This window comes from Punctularia strigosozonata, assembly GCF_000264995.1.
Source record: "Punctularia strigosozonata HHB-11173 SS5 unplaced genomic scaffold PUNSTscaffold_3, whole genome shotgun sequence".
NCBI lineage: Eukaryota > Fungi > Basidiomycota > Agaricomycetes > Corticiales > Punctulariaceae > Punctularia > Punctularia strigosozonata.
Window position 1 is genome coordinate 1,411,161 of NW_006767435.1, and position 16,400 is coordinate 1,427,560.

General features: G+C 53.9%; 5 protein-coding genes across 5 annotated transcripts; 1 reads left to right on the top strand and 4 right to left on the bottom strand.

Annotated features, from left to right (window-relative positions):
• Window positions 1–4,735: 4,735 nt before the first annotated feature.
• Window positions 4,736–6,760, bottom strand: PUNSTDRAFT_118927 (uncharacterized protein). Its single transcript, XM_007381064.1, has 7 exons — window positions 6,563–6,760; window positions 6,448–6,510; window positions 6,315–6,395; window positions 6,155–6,260; window positions 6,042–6,088; window positions 5,602–5,990; window positions 4,736–5,534 (listed from the first exon to the last, which is right to left on the bottom strand). Exons 1-7 carry the CDS (start codon window positions 6,731–6,733, stop codon window positions 4,832–4,834), a joined length of 1,560 nt encoding a protein of 519 aa, XP_007381126.1. The 5' UTR covers window positions 6,734–6,760; the 3' UTR covers window positions 4,736–4,831.
• Window positions 6,761–7,224: 464 nt separating this feature from the next.
• Window positions 7,225–8,232, top strand: PUNSTDRAFT_131759 (uncharacterized protein; the record flags this gene model as incomplete). Its single annotated transcript, XM_007381065.1, has 1 exon — window positions 7,225–8,232. The coding sequence occupies one exon, from the start codon at window positions 7,225–7,227 to the stop codon at window positions 8,230–8,232; it is 1,008 nt and encodes a 335-aa protein (XP_007381127.1).
• Window positions 8,233–9,737: 1,505 nt separating this feature from the next.
• Window positions 9,738–11,072, bottom strand: PUNSTDRAFT_25580 (uncharacterized protein; the record flags this gene model as incomplete). Its single annotated transcript, XM_007381066.1, has 7 exons — window positions 9,738–9,915; window positions 9,974–10,362; window positions 10,421–10,467; window positions 10,538–10,643; window positions 10,697–10,774; window positions 10,831–10,902; window positions 10,971–11,072. Coding segments are annotated over 7 exons (972 nt in total), but the record flags the coding sequence as incomplete, so codon positions are not given.
• Window positions 11,073–12,027: 955 nt separating this feature from the next.
• On the bottom strand, window positions 12,028–13,509 carry PUNSTDRAFT_61801 (uncharacterized protein; the record flags this gene model as incomplete). The annotated part of the gene is made up of 6 exons (XM_007381067.1): window positions 12,028–12,316; window positions 12,370–12,758; window positions 12,813–12,859; window positions 12,907–13,012; window positions 13,205–13,267; window positions 13,327–13,509. The coding sequence occupies 6 exons, from the start codon at window positions 13,507–13,509 to the stop codon at window positions 12,028–12,030; spliced, it is 1,077 nt and encodes a 358-aa protein (XP_007381129.1).
• A 2,194-nt stretch (window positions 13,510–15,703) lies between these two features.
• PUNSTDRAFT_131762 (uncharacterized protein) lies at window positions 15,704–16,383 on the bottom strand (the record flags this gene model as incomplete). Its single annotated transcript, XM_007381068.1, has 2 exons — window positions 15,704–16,007; window positions 16,061–16,383. Coding segments are annotated over 2 exons (627 nt in total), but the record flags the coding sequence as incomplete, so codon positions are not given.
• Window positions 16,384–16,400: the final 17 nt, after the last annotated feature.

Here is a 16,400-nt window from a genome sequence, read left to right on the forward strand (position 1 = left end):
TCGCGGTGCTGATGGTCCTCGTCACTCGAGCTCGAGTCTCTATCACTGGACAGCTCGACTTTATGGATAATCAGTCAACAATGTCATTCTGAGCAAGGACAATCTCGTACTCGGGTCGGATTTAGCAAGCGTGGGTGCCGGAAGCTTGATGAAAAGCTTCTGAGAGCCTGGAAAGGAGAGTATGAAACCCATAGATAGCAGTGGAGACCGAGAACAGCAATAGCCTCTCCATACCTGACCTCGCATTTTCCTCCTGCTCGCATGGTTCTTGATCACTTGCCCTAGCCTTGGGGGGCCGTCTGCTGCGAGATTTGGAGACTTTCGACCGTTTCGGAGGCATGATTCAGTGGGCTATCGAGCGCGTACACGGTGAAACGGATGTCAACCCCAACGTAGGGTTCGTATACGACGCAACGCGCAAAAAAGTGGCGCAGCTCATGATTTTCCGAATCAGCTGTAGTCGACACGGCGTCGCTTCTTTCAACGCAGTCAAGTCTGCGTGTATTGAGCTACTCCACGTAGAAGGCGCTGCGACTTACGACACGGCAATTTATGCCACCCTAACCCTCGACGAGATTACTCTTCTTCCACGGACCTTCCCTACGATATGCATCGCAAAGGAGGCGATTTCCAAGACTTCCTGCGATGGATGCACCAACGGCGGGTTGGATGTCGCTACCCTCACTGGCGCCCCTGTCGGCTCCCCTATCGCATTGAGCGCCAGACCACGTTCAAACCTGTCGCAATAACCGTTATCTCTTGATGGAACATTAGTCCCTTCAAGCCGGGAGACGACCCCCCCCTGTCGCTTTGCGGTGGATACCCTACTCTTGCCTTGGACTCCCGTTGGACCGCAACCACGGACGTGCCCTTCCTCCCACCGATGAAGACATCTGACGAAGACATTCAAGCCATATTATATCCTCCGATGAGCTTCACTTCCTTCCACGACCACCGCACTTCTGTGACTCCTCGCCGCCTCCGCCCGCCAAACCTCGAACGTCCGCTCCATCTACATCGGTCACGTGTTGCATCTTCCCCTCCGCTTTGTGCGCGAGGCGTCGAATGCTCCGCATTGAGCGAGCCAGGACTACGCTCACCCGCTCTGCACCTCGCAAGTGTGACTCTGTCTTCTCCGCATCCCGCGTTGGCCCCGCTCCGCCTTCCGGGCTCTCTCTGACCCCGCCTCTCGACCTGTTGCGAGATCGCGCCGATGGCATCCCTCGCCCCGCCTCCGGGAGCCTGTTCCGTCTGGGCTCCCCCTGACCCCGCCTCTCGGCTGTTACGAAATCGCGCCGGCGGTGGCATCCCTTGCTCCGCCTCCGGGAGCCTGTTCTGTCTGGGCTCTCCCTGACCCCGCCTCTCGGCCTGTTGCGAGACCGCGCTGGTGATGGCATCCCCTGCCTCGGTTCTGAGTCGACGATCGACATTCACCTATGTTGCTCAGTCTATCGAGGATGCTGTTCCCAAACCACTTTTTTCCCACTGGGTTTTAGTGGTTGGGTTTTCAGTGCACCGACATGGATTGACTACAGCGCAGGTAGGGGCCTGAAGAGGTCAGGACTCTGGGGTAGGACAGATAGTACAATACACCCGGAGAAGAGTATACAGTACGATACACATTCATGTAATTACGCACACTCTGGTCGAAGCGGTGTGTTGGCTCATAGAGCGGACGGGAACCGTGTAGACCAAGGTGTCTCGGCTCGCCACTAGTGCGAGGTCCTGGGCCTGGCTGTTCCGGTATTGGGACCGCGCCGGTTAATACTACCTACCTAACCCAGTGTAGGTGGCCGCAAACTTTGACAGTGCATATGGCGATGAACGCCCGTGCACATTGTGATCTATCGTTGCAATCTTGTTTGGATCTTTCCTTGCATGGCTTCATTGATGAAGAATAAACAACGACATAGCCTATTGTCGTGGAGTTTCGGGTGCCTCCCCTCAATTTCCCTCTTTCCCACGGTCGATGTGTGATCAGCCTGTGGCCACTCCGCTCGTTGAATCCTACCCAGCATCACAACCGTTGCAAATTTTCGTTGAACGCTGCTTCTTCTGTTTGCACTCTGTCAGGGCGCGCCACGGGACCCGGCGATGATGAACATTGATGATTCCGAGCCACGGCTCTCGAGCACGATAATCCCGAGCGTGAGTGGTATCGATTGTAGTCTCAAGGCCGGAAGCTGGAGCTTACAACCACAAGTAGACTCAATTGACACCTCATTGTTTATCATGCCGGTGTTACAAAGGCGAACGCAAGGACGATCCCATGTCGGCATGTGGCGCAGACTGTAGCTCGATACAACTTCGTGCTAGTGAATTGGCTGTCATGCAAGACATAGATCAGCACATTGAACGTCTTAGTTCTCAACTCCGTGATCTGCGCCGGCGGAGGAACACTTTGCAGCCGATCAATCAGCTGCCAACCGAGATCCTCCAAGGCATTTTTCTAGAATACCGTAACAGCCTCAGCACGACTCACTGGGAATGGATCAAGCTCTCTCAAATATGTTCTATGTGGCGGGATGTTGCTATCTCGACCCCCATGTTGTGGAACTATCTGGATCTCCGCCACAAGAACCTAGCAATCGAGGCATCTCGACGCGCTTGTGGACTTCCACTCCGTGTTGTACACTCCCGGTCTCCTACCATCGCGTTCTGGAAGCCGGTCGTGGACGACGATTCCCGATTCGCGACACTATATTCCTTGGATCACGCAGCACCAATCACACTCCTGCGCCTCGAGGCGAATGAACAAATTATCCTGTCTATACTCCGATCACATACCGGACAGCTGTCCCGCATACAGGAGATTTCAATCAAATTTACAGGCACGTTCAGAACATCGTTGCTCGATTCTTTTCAAGACGATCAATACCGTGACCTCCAGACTCTCAACCTAGACGAGTGCCGGCTTTCATGGAGGTCGAACTTGTTGCTGACACCCATACGCTTACGAACGCTCTATCTTCGAGTAGAATCCGAACGTCGTCAGCACCCAGAAAAGGATTCATTCCAGGACGTCCTCGCTGTCCTCGAGCTGCAACCATTTTTGGAAAAGCTCACTTTGGACCGTACACTGCCCATGATAGATGACACCGTCCGTTCAAGTGCTGTGCCTCGCGTTTCGTTGCCCCACCTGACGTACCTATGGCTGAACGACACTCTGGCAGCAACGTGGTCTCTTTTTCGCTGCCTTCAGCTTCCTGAAAGTTGTCACGTTGTAGTAGGCACGACCGGGAGATTTTTCGTTCCAACGCCCCCCTCCCCTCTTTTAGCCCTCACCATGGCTGTGTTGGCTCAAGCATGTCACTCGGCACCTTTGAATCTCGCTCTCGTATGTCGGGAAGATATAAACATCGCCTGCTTCTCTGGGGAACCGGACATGGTCCGGACCAGTCCTCAGTTTAGTATAAGGTGGCCGCTCGCCCTTTCCTCAGCTCGGCCCGCGGCGTCCCGTTCTCTGCTATTGTTCATCCCCATGCTTAATGCTCTATCTGCGTCAAATATCTCTATAGAGATGGACATTCCTGACTCGAGGGGACGGTTACATGACCTGGATGAGGAGCATTGGCGAGAACTTCTTGGTGGGATGTCCCAGGTGCACACCGTGCGTTTTAGGAAGGGGATCTCTCAGTCTCTCGTGCAATCTTTGACAACGTTCAACGAGGATGCGCAAGAGTTGCTCCCAAATCTACATACTATCATCCTGGACGACACGAATTCCATCGACGATGCGTTTTTCCGCCTTCTGAAGTGCCGATCTCGGGATGGCCAGCTCAATAAACTCGTTTTCGTGGACCGCTCGGAGAGACATTACAACGATTTTTTCCTTAAGAAGCTGGAGAGCGCGGTGCCATTGGTTGTGTATGATTCTGGAACTCGCACAGGTTAGCTGGGGACCCATCACCACGCGCGTAATGTGGCACGGGGTGTGGGGTGTGCATTCTATCAACGACCTACGTATGATCCATCGTTGGGGCTTTGCTAGGATACACGAATTGAACCGACTCGGAAAGCGCGGATAGATATATGTTGAATGGTCGCTCATCGCCACTACAAGAGGAGAGAGCAACCTGGAGCTTACAGACCGTGACGATCTTCGTATACGTAGACCCTGCGCACTCCGCTCTCCCACGGTGTTTCCGTCAGAGCAGACGCTTTGGTTGTCCGACTCGATGATTGAGGGAGCCGCACTATCGTAGTGCTGCTCTCTCTCCTCTTCCCGTACAGCGCCGAAGAAGAGCGAAGCCTTCCCTACGTCGATTCCGACTAAGACCTCGTGTAGGGCGGGGCAAGGATGTTTGTGACTGTTGTTCGACGCAATGTCCGTTTCAGTGAAGAAACGCTCATGTCTGCGCAGTGGGAGCATGGCAAGTTCTTTTGGGGTAGCATTACCCAGGTCGTCAAACGTTCAACAGCATCGCAGACGAGAGTGTGAGTCAGATGTGGCCACGTACGCGCAGTGTACAGCAGCGTTGTCGAGAGAGCTATCAAGTCGAGACGTGCTCCTTCCGCCATGCAGATACGGCGACTCTCAGTACTGTGTCCATCAACCGGCTGGTGATAAGTATGTATTCCATGGACTACATCAATCCCGTTTCTTAACGATCTTCTGGATGTTTTCAGAGTGGTGGGAGAGGCGAGAGGGACGCCGCACTTGTGGAAGCTAGGAACATGGTCGAGCATGACCTCGCAGACAAGGAATGGCCAGTATCGCGACAAGACACCCTTCGTTCGTCCAAATATTATAGAGTACACACGAATTCTATCGGATATATAAGTGCAACATGAGCATTAGTAACCAGTGCGAAGTATGCCTTCCGTGCCCCTACACGCCCAAAGGCCGGTCCGCGTACGGATCGTACGCCCGTGCCCCATATGGCTGCTGTCCGTTAACAGCCATCCACGCCGGTCCCGGCTCCTGCCTGGCCGCGCTTGCAGCCGCCACGTCCGTGCTCGACGAACCGCCGCCCGACGGACGCCGATGCCAAGATCCGCGGTCCGCCACGTCCGGCTCGAAGCCAGGGCTAAGACCGAGCGCGCTCCCGCGCCCGTCGGAACGATACGAGTACGCATAGCTGCCTCCGTCCACGTCGATCCCTGGCGCGTGCGCGCTCGCCTCTTCTTCATCGTTCGAGCTCACGATCGAGGGGGCAATCCCCTTGGAAGGTTGCCGAGACCGCCGCCGCAGGTCTTCCATAGCGTATGAACCATTTCCGGGCGCGCCGGCCATACCGAGTCTGTTGATGGCAGCAGAACGATCCGAGTCCGAGTCGCTCGGGACGGGGGGTACGCCCCCTGCGTTGTCCGTGCCGGTACCGTTACGAATACCTTCGCGACGTCCTCTGGCGGCGCCGAAGAGGAGGAGCTTGGAGCGTACAAGGAGGAGCATGAGAACATTCACAAGACCGCTAAGGTTGAATAGCGTTACGACGAAGAATGTCGCCGCGGATGGGACGTGGTTGGTCGCGAAGGTGATCCAGCGTACGACGGAGAGAGGAAGGATGATCGCTGAGTAGACCACAGGGTAGCTAGGAAATGACGGTAAGATGTAAGCGTCGTCAGTCCGAGATCATCTGGAGCATCTCTGAAACGCACGCAAGGATTCCTAGATTGTTTTTCTCCACATGGTCACTTGGTCGGCGCTGCCAGGTAACCTTCCATGGCCTTCCTTCCTCCGGATCGACGTTACCTCTGAGGAGCAACCAAAGTAGGGTATATAGCACGACCGAGAGTACCAGGGTCAGCCATAACCATAGGTATTCGCCCATAATCTTGTCCGCGAGGTAGTGATTCTGCTTCCCGGCAATCCAGCACCAATATGGGCTCGGAGCCTCGTAGAGTTTCGCATGGAAGGCGCCAATGAGGGAATACAGGAGGAGATATGTGCAGATGATGCCCATGACAGTCCAGATGACGATGCTTGCGAATCTGCCGGACATCTTCGTGCGGCACCAGAGTAGGAGGAATGTATGGATGGCGAGGACCTAAAAGATACTGTGAGCCGATCTGTCGTGCCTGTACAGAGAATGACGTACACCGGTAGTCATTGCGACACCCGTCTCTCCGATTTGTTGGATGATGCCTGTAGCATGGACGGACGGAAACATCGTCAAGCGCGATCCTATGAACCAAAAGATGGGGGACGTGCCTTGAGCCCTGCAGTAACCCCCAGGTGACACTATACCTCTGTTGATCCATCTCACGTCCAGGACGGCCCCGAGTGCCTGGAGGATGTCGAACGTGAACAAGGCAAGCTGGGCATAGACGTTAATCATGATCGTGGCCGGCACAACTTCGTATGTGCTCACCATATAGAGGTCGTCCGGCCAAGTGATTTCGCGCCATACTTCTCGCCACGATGTATCTCGTCGCAATGTCAGAGCATTATGCTGCAAAGGACCATTAGCCAGTCATCCAGTCTCTGCACCGGTACAAGCTCACAAAGGCCATGATGTATAGCGCCAGTACCGACGCAACCGAGATGAAGCCAGCGGTGGCCGTGAGCTGCATGAGAAGATGTCAAGCTTGGACGTAGAAGGTGAACATCAGCGCATACAGTCATCCCGATGCTTTGCCCTCGCGTCAAACAACTTATCAGCCTGGAACCGGATTGGGAGTCAAGAATCCATTGATCTAGCGAGCATACAGTCCCAAGCTCGTGAAGCTTCTGCGGGATGGTGATGTTCGGGCCAAGGTCACCCGGCTGCACGGCGAACGAGCTCGACATGCGTTTGCACTCCTACTGGCCGCGAACGTTGCTGTCCCGGAGGTTGTAGAAATATCCAGCACCCATGGGTCTGTCGAGGTATAAGAAAGGCGCCATCATTTTGTCCTATGAGAACTCGGCGCTGGACGAGCAAATAACAGCGCCTCCAACAGCCTCGCGCTAGCGTGTGATTCGCCCCTGGGCGCCTAGACTAGGGCGCCTAACGTGATCGCGATATGTTGGACACCGCTTTCAGGGCGGGCCATCCTCGATAGCCTGACGGGGACCTCGACGCCAGCGACCTCCACAGCTTTACGGCGGCTTCCCAGTCGAAAGAGAGGTGATTCATTGGATGGCTGTGAGCATATGCCTTTCCAGGTCGCGACCGACGTGTCTCATCGTCTTTATCTTAGGGTACACGTCACGCTATACCAACATGGACATAAATTCAGTTGGGCGAGCAAATTACGCATAACTTCACTTACTCCCTAGGCCCTAGCCTCTGCCACGCTATGGTTGCAGAACTACCCACCGAAATTGTCATAATCGTTTTTGACTTCGCGGCAAGCTCATCGACTAGCAGTGCATATAGTCTGAGTTTGGTAGCGTCCTGGACCAGATTTCTCGCGGAACGGCGACTATACTCGACCTTGTGTGGTGCACGGCCGGAACAACGCGACGTCATCAGTCGGCTTATGGGGGGAGAGGAGGATACCTACCGCCGCCAGGCCGAATATGTTCGCGGTCTATGGCTGGAGCCTGACGACCAATATTCCGGGCCAGACATCCCGCATCTGCTCCAGATCTTTCCCAACTTGCGCAACGTGGCATGCAACTGGTTGCGTTTTTTGCCGGGCACGGCAGAGGAGCCGGAAGCAGAATCCGATGCCATCGCACGCCAGAAGGCTCGCCAGGCCGTACGAGGTGAACCTTTCCACTTGACGATGAAGTGGCTCGCGGGCAACGGCAGGGATCCTTTCATTCTCGATTCAGTCACTCATCTGCGACTCCTGACGGATCATGGGCTGCCGCTGGTGTTCGAGAACGCATTCGGACACGATATGGCGGCGCCCTTCGAAAGCCTTACCCACTTGGCCGTCGCCAACCACCACCGTGCCACCAACCCCGATTTCCTTGCGATTCGCAAGAGGCTTGGCCTCCAGATGCTGGTGCTAGAGGAGGATGACCGGTACAGCGGCGTCTTCGGACCATTAGTAGATTGGATCAAGAATGAACGCTTGCAAGATAGCCACATCTACATTGTTCCTCGTCGTGGGGACAGATGCGCTTTGCCCTGGGAGGCGGATGCTCGTGGGGGAGTCAGCATATGGGAACGAGCAAGAGCGTTCACCGAACAGATGGAACGAGATGGGTGGATTATCGACTCACAATGGCAGTCGCGGACAGGCGATGAGTGGAAGACACTGCCCGGAAACGAGTCTTTGGGCTACACAGTCACGTCTCAGCTACCCTCGGTAATCGGCGGATGGGCAAAGAAGGCCTTTTCATTTCGTAAATAATTGGCGGACAACGTCGAATCTGGCGTGGACACTCCACGCGAAGTATGCGTTCTTCTACATGTTCTTACCTCCTCGCTGATATATGACGGCAGATTGAATTCTACAGATATACCGTGCATAATCAACTACTGCAACATGGGTTATTAGATGTACGGCGATGCATGGAATATATTCTCAAATCAAGCATACATTCGACCGTAGCGGTCCAGGCCTCGTTGCATCGGCAATCGCACGTCCTGATATCCAGCTTTGCGACGACACTTACAACTTGACCGATGACGGCTTTCAACTCAAGGAACATCTCTCCGAATTACGGTCGACGTATCCCACGTCCTCCCTGCAGGGTATACGTGCACACCGATAGAATGGACATGAGTAGATCCAGTTGAACAGCTCAAACCGTTCACAAACCTTCAACAACCCCCTCTACCAGATCATGGCGGCAACCTTACCTACCGATATTTTCATCATCGTCTTCGACTTGGTGGCCAGCTCATAGATAAACGGTGCATATAGTTTGAGATTGGTCGCTTCCTGGACCAGGGTTGTCCCGGAACGGCGACTATACCGGACCTTGTGCGGCACAAAGCAGGGCCAGAATGACGCTTTCCGCCGACTTTCGGAGGGTGAGAACGTTACCTGCCGTCGCCAGGCAGAACGCGTTCAAAATCTCTGACTGCCGCACACCGACGACGCAGATCATGCGGCAGACAATCCGCAACTGCTTCAGATCTTTCCCAACCTGCACAACGTAGCCTGCTGCAGGCTGAGTCCGCTCTCGGGTCACCGAGAGGGATGGATGCTCGATGGTCCGCGAAAGTGACACTGATGGGAGAAACCGCCCGAAAACCAGTCTGTAAGATCCACGTCTCTGCAACCCTCGGTCTTTGGCGAGTGGGCGAAGGTCTTTTCTTTCCGTCGATAATTAGGACATGCTATCAAACCTTACACGTACATATGCCACGCTGTAGGCGGTCTTCTATCTACACGCCGTACCTCCTCACTGATATACAGACAACAGACTCCACGTCTTGCAGGACATGGGGTATCAGCATTACAACAAGACAAACGACATATACCCGGATCAAACCTCCTGATCTACAGATTCATGTCCACAGCTTCGTGTCCATTCAAGGAGACCTTGATTCTGGTACAGTCGCACCAATGAATGGCCCATCTCCAGGCTGCAGCACGGGACCCTCCACAGAAATTCCCGTACGAGGGCTTCCATATAAACTGATGTCGTCCATGCCTTTTGTCTCCCAACCCAACTCTGGGTCTGTGTTCAGGCTGTGAATAGATGGCGCCGTCACCGTGCGCCGCGGCGTCTGCCGTGACTTCCGCCTTATCTCCTCCAGCGCCATTGCATCGCCATGCCTGTCGTGCCCCGGCGTGACGGTACATTGCCGTTCGATGTCGATCACAAATTTGGACGAAACGGTGTCCGTGTTTACCCCTGTCCTGAGATGCGCCCGACCGCTTGCAGAATGATAGCGGCGCGGGCGCAGGAGAAGCAGTCCCGGGCGCGCATAAAGGAGGAGGAAGACGTTGGCGGCGCCGCTGAGACCGAAGATCGAGACCACGATCAGCGTTGCGACGGATGGGACCGAGTGTGATGGTGTGAACATGAACCAGCGCACGATTGACATGGGAAGGATGGTGAAGGAGTATGTAATCGGGTACCTGAATGTAATGTACTCGTCAATAATAGTCGTGCCGAGTAAGGCTGGACGATACTCACGCAAGCATACCGAGGCTGACGCGTTTCGCAGAAGGGCTCGTGCTGTTGAACTGCCTTCCGTGGACGCTGAACTTCCACCAGTGCGTCTGGCTTACTGTTATATATCCCCTGCTGAGAAAGAATAGGGGGATGTATACTATGGTCGAAACCAGAAGTGTGATCCACAGCCATAAATATTCCCCGAAGATCTTGTCCACCAAATACGTGTCGCCTTTGCCACCTATCCAGCACCAGAATGGTGTAGGCGTTTCGTACTGACGCTGCCTTGAAGCGATGATAGAGTACAGAATGTTGTAGAGCCAAATGCAAGTTATGACAATCAGAGCCACAAGGCGCCCGTGGATTGCCTTTCGCCACCAGAGCATCACGAAGGTGTGTGCGGCGATGACCTGTGCATGAGATGACCATATCAGCTCATGTGTATGTCAACATTTTGGCGAGACTCACTCCGGTAGTCATTGCGACGTTGACCTCCCCGATCTCCTGAATTATTCCTGACAGGGTGAGCCTGAGGTCAGAACAACCGAGGAGCTCGCGAATGCTACGGTGCTGTATGAAACGCACCTTGCGCAGTGCAAAAATGACCTGGCTTAACGATACCGGTATGGATCCATCGAATGTCCATGACTGCGCCGATGGCCATTATGATATCAGATATCAGCAGTTGAAGCTATGACGTCGCTGAGAAAACATGTCTTACGATAGGAAGCGTGAAAGACCTACCATATAGATGTCTGCAGGCCCTCGGACGAGACTCCAAGTCTCGGTTGAGGGTGTTCGCCATAATTCGAACATGTTGTACTGACATCGTCCCAGCAATCATCAGGCTGAAGCTTGAATGTGCAATGGCTACAGACGATACGCACCATGATGAAGACGAATAAAGCAACTATCGATAGAATCGACACAAGTCCGACCGTGGCAGTTATCTATGTGATAGTAAGTAATCAATATGTATTTTGTTATGATACTGATGTTATGACGAGGGATCACGTACAGTCATTCCAATGCTTTCTCCCCGCGTCAAGCAGGTGAGATTGATACCAGGAGGGTTCGTGGAGAAATAATCAGTCCATTGTGTGTAGTTGCACACCGAACCGAGCTTGAGAAAAGCCTTCGGAATGGTGACAGTATCGCTCGAGTTCAAGGGAGGCAACATGAACAGAGATGATGGAGCACTCATCACCGCGCAGGCGCACGACCAGAAGTCCGGGAAGGGTGCATGGATGATTCAAGTGTCTTGTGTCTCCACTTATTAGTACCTCCGTGATAATGAATACGGAAGCTCCAAGGCCAGGCCTCAGCGATGACAGGCCACGTCAAACGGGAGCTGTTCTTTCTGCAACGGGGCATATCGCACCGCCTTGCGCCGATGACCCCGGCCCTGCGCCGATATTGACATGTCAACAAGTCGAATGCCGTTTTCATCTTTAGCTCAAGTGCTTCCATGGGTGAAGCTATCGACTCGGGGTCTGTGCTGTTTGGCACGAAACGCACAGGCGCTTGAGCTAGCTAATGGGCCATAGACCCGAGCATCAACATATGTATGTAAACGAGTACGGAATCCGATCGACGCACGGAGATAAGGCGGTAGCCAGGGCTCTTCCAGTACGTTCTGCTTCCGCAAGATAGCAGCAGGGCATCCATCAGTGGCGTCTCGAAGGTCTGGAAGAACGTTGTCCACTCAACCATAGGCGCCTGGAGATAAGCACAGCAAGAAAACTCGAGTGAATATTGCATATCTCCATGCGCTAGCAGCTGAAACTATTAGCCACCATCCCGAAATGCGTGCAAAATCCCGTAGTCGAACTGTCTGGGGTTTCCAAATCCCGAGCAGAATCAACACTATATGGACGAAAACAGTGTAATAACCGAAGCCACGGCATCGCCGGTTTACAAGCGCATGTCGACTCGGAGACGGGAGTTGATGGCTGTCATATTCGGGGTTTCCTGAAAGTCCGAGCACAGTTCATTCCGTGCCTTCATGCGGCATGTCCCTTCACGAGCACTCCTGTCTTCCCCCACCATTCCCGACGAAAGGCGATCATGGCCGTCTAATGACCATCGGGAACAGAACCTACGGCTTCCGTATCTTGCGTGAGACGTGTTTCGGACTGGGCCATGGAGATCGCATTCTCCCGCCGGGACACGCGAGGACGGAGGAGAAGCAATCCAGGGCGCGCATAGACTAAGAGAAACACGTTTGTTGCGCCACTCAAACCGAAAATGGTGACAACTGCTAAGGTGGCCGCGGAAGGGACGGTGCGGGATCGCGAGGAGGTGAAGGTTATCCATCGCACAACTGACATTGGCAAGATAATGACCGAATATGCTATCGGATACCTGGCACGGCAAGTAGATCAGCTAGATGAACGAGGATCCGGAGAAGCACGTACGCGAGCATCCCCATACTGGCTTGTTTCGCGGCAGGGAGCCCGCCTCCTTCTTTACGGCGATGCATGCTGAGTTTCCACCACTGGATCGGATGCACGGAGATGTAGCCCCTGCTGAGCAAGAACAAGGGGACGTACACCAGCACCGAAATGAAGAGGGTAAGCCACATCCAAAGGTATTCGCCCATTAGTTTATCGACGATGTACTGTTTGCCTTCGCCACCGATCCAGCACCAGAACGGTGTCGGTGTCTCGTGTAGCCTCGCCCTGGAGCGTATGATTGTGTAGAGGAGCATAAACACCCATATACATCCAACGACAACGAGCGCCATTGCTCGCTCATGCACTGCTTTGCGTCCCCACACTATGATAAACGTGTGGATGGCGATAGCCTAGACATACTGACGATCAGGCTATGCGAACCAGCGCGAGATACTGGTCCTCACACCGGTAGTCATCGCTACACTAGCTTCGCTGATCTCCTTGATTATACCTGGAGATTCGGTCAAGCAGCAGCATGGTAGAAAGGTCTGCGCATACCCTGTGATGTGCAGAAGTGACCTGGACTGACAGTGCCAGATTCGATCCATTTCAGGTCCATAACGGCACCAACAGCTTGTACTAGGTCTGATGCAAGCAACTGAAGCTGAAGCGCGTCACATGAATGGCTGATATGTTATAGAGTACAAGGTATTATGAGCCCTTACCATATATATGTCTGCAGGACCTTGAACCAGACTCCATCGTTCTGCATAAGGATCTCGCCAGAGCTTATACACATTCCACTAGATAATGTGAAGAGTGAACAACCAGCGCTGGATAACGAGAATAGGCTTACTGCAATGAGTACGAACAGTAGAATTATGGATAGAATCGAGATCAACCCTGCAGTTGCTGTAAGCTTCGAGGATTTGGGCAGAATGTGAGGCAAGTTGCTATGCAAACGAAGATATGACGGACCGTGATGCCGATGCTCTGTCCCCTTGTCAAACAGGTTATATGCAGCCCAGGAGGGCTAGAGGCGAAGTCTTCCTGCCATTGTGCGTACGTGCATACAGTACCGAGCTTCAAGAAATAAGATGGGATAGTAACCGTGTCATTTTCATTGAACCCTTGATCGTTGGCTTGACGCAGAGAAAACATGGCAATCGCACCTGCTCGCTGCGTGGATCAGGAGCTCTAACCCCTTGAAGATGGAATGGTTATATAGAACACTCACGAAGTTAAACTTGGAAGCTCCGAAGTGATCACGCCAGATGCATCGCGGAGCTGTCGGAAAGTGACATTCCCCGAATCCCCAACCGCCATTGACGACCCCGTTTGGTTACGGTGGCGGTTTCAGTACGAATTTTCTCTCGGTCCGCGTGGCATCCTACAGGTGAGAGCGAGTTATTGCATTGGTTGAGCGTCGCCATATCTTCATGTTGCTTCACATGGCCCATATACGCGCGAGAGCTGCGTGAGGAAGTATAGGTCATTGGCAGCAAACCGGATCATTGGACAGTGTGGAATGCTGCATTGTTCGTGTCGACCCGGAATGGGATGATGAGACCCGCCTCCATTTGCGTGGCGACCACACCTTGCTGCACCATGTGGTCCCCTGCGCCAATCCCGTCACAGGACCTTGCCGTTCAACCTCGCTTGTAATCGTGCATCCGCAACTATAGTACAAGGGCGCAGCCATTGCAATATGAAATCGGCCGGCGGAGCCCAGTTGCCATCCTCTGCCAGAGCTGTTCAGCACAAACTCACGGACGACGCAACTCTCTTGCAGCGCAAATGATTGCCAGCCAACACATACCTAGGATGGTCTCGTCCCGCTTGCACTGGCCCTTGCCCCCGCTCCTATAAGTTCCGCAGCCTCACCCACGATCCGTCCAGATCGATACGAAGTTGGCGGTATGACCGCTTCATACTCAAAACTTGCAGGAGAGCCATCAGACGATCGTACAGGAGCCATTCTCCCGCGCCAGAAATGGAGTTGGAGTCCGTAAGTTCCGGGAAAGCCAAGATCACCGCCGTGCGCAGCGCTGGTTCCCCACTTCGGCGCTGGTGATTGGGACGGTATGCAGAGTGTGACAGTATTGCTCTCGGGCATGTACTGTCTAGCACCGCTGCCTGCCACGTCGCCTTGTGTCTTACACTGTTGATCTCGTGCATGACGCGTTGCCCGCCCTTCTGCGTCGTCTTCGACGAAAAAATCCGGGCATCGCCATAGACTGCATTCGGAGTTTTGATAGTTTTGATAGTTTGAACGTTATATAACGCATCCCATGGTGAGGGCAGATCGAGAAGCGTTGCGTCTCGGTAGGTAGGTAGGTAGGTATATTGCCGACGAGGTCCCGGTAGCGGAACAGCCGGTTGCCGCTGCGCTGCACGTACGCCACTCGTGCAGTCGACAGCGTGCCAAGCAGCTCGACGGTTTTCGTGAGCTGATGAAGCCGACCGCACTGTCTCACCACCAGCACGAAAAAGTCCTAGGTACATGTGTACATACAGTGCTATGTAATGTATGCTAGGCAAGCCGTCTTCAGCTTACTGGCGGAAGTCCGGCTCCTCGTCAGTGCGTTAAAAACCCCGACCACCCCGCAAAACCACTTGGGAAAAAAGCGGGGTGGGGGGAAAAGCATCCTCGAAGGAAACACAGACCTACAGCGACAGTCAAGCGCAATGGGCAAGGTAAGGCGTTTCTAATGCACTGTCTAAATCGTTGATACGCTGGGCAAGCCAGATGTCGACGGCAGCGGTCACGATTTTGATGAGCTCCTCCACCTGCAGGGGGTCCATGAGGCATGCAACGGGTGGGGCGCGAGCATGCAACGGGTGGGATGAGGCATGCAACGGGTGGGGCGCGAGCGTCAGGCATGCCGGGTAACGCCGCTAGAACGACACGAAGGTCTGATATCCAGCATTGGACGTTGGCGTTGGCAAGCTCGAAGGATTGGTATAACGCCAAGTCTGTCTAAGCATTCGTCGACGAGAGAATGCTTGTGGTACGCGTACCTCATCAGCGTCCTGTGCTTCCCCTGGATCGGGATCCGCGTCGCCTTGCGCCGCAGCATCATGCAACGTCTGTGAATCAGAGACTTGTGAAGCGTGGACGTCGATGTTCGTGTCCTGCGCCCTAGGTTCAGGGACGGCTTGCGTAGCAGCGGGTCTGACCCCAGAACCGTCGAGACCGCGAGGAGACGTCGTTCGGAATCACCACAAATTCAACAGGCCTCGTAATCATTGCGGGAACTGACTCGTTTACACTGCACCAACGAACTTAAGCACTAGAGCATGTAGTTATACTACTTCATTCAGGCACAGAAAGGACTCGTCGATCCTGCGGCGCCTATTGCCATTCGGGTTGCTTGCGTTGAATGCCGCCGTCTGCCAGCTCAACATCGACTGTGATGCGGCTATTGGAATGAACCGTAGAAATCACGGGTTCCCGCAGGCGTAAGCGGGGGCGAAGGAGCAGCAGCCCAGGGCGGGCGAAAATGAGTAAGAGGACGTTAACTGCACCACTCAGATGGAAAATGGTGACGACCGCCAATGTTGCCGCGGAAGGAATGGAGGAGGAGCGCAAGGAGCCGAACATGATCCAACGCACGATGGACATCGGGAGTATCACGACCGAATACGTTATTGGATACCTATTCGAGACAAGGTCAGCAGCGGATTTCATGGACGCAAGGGGATGGCGTACGCGAGTAGTCCCATGCCAGCTTGTTTGGCATCAGAGAGCCCGGCTCCTTTTTTGCGACGATGCACGCTGAATTTCCACCATTGAACCGGATGCACAGAGATGTATCCTCTGCTGAGCAGGAAGAGTGGTATGTACGCCACCAAGGAAATGATGAGCGTGAGCCACATCCAGAGGTACTCGCCTACGAGCTTGTCGACGATGTACTGATTACCCTTGCCGCCGATCCAGCACCAGAATGGTGTTGGCAGCTCGTGGTTCTTCAATTTTGAGCGTAAAACTGCGTAGAGGACGACGAAGACCCATATGATGACGATGACCACGAACGCTATGGCACGCTCGT

Coding starts and splice junctions, on each gene's coding strand:
- PUNSTDRAFT_118927 (XM_007381064.1), bottom strand. CDS start 6,733: ATGTCGAGCTCGTTCGCCGTGCAGCCGGGTGACCTTGGCCCGAACATC. Junction 6,511..6,562: donor GGCAAAGCATCGGGATGACT/GTATGCGCTGAT, acceptor CTTCTCATGCAG/CTCACGGCCACCGCTGGCTT. Junction 5,991..6,041: donor GTGTCGCAATGACTACCGGT/GTACGTCATTCT, acceptor AGTATCTTTTAG/GTCCTCGCCATCCATACATT.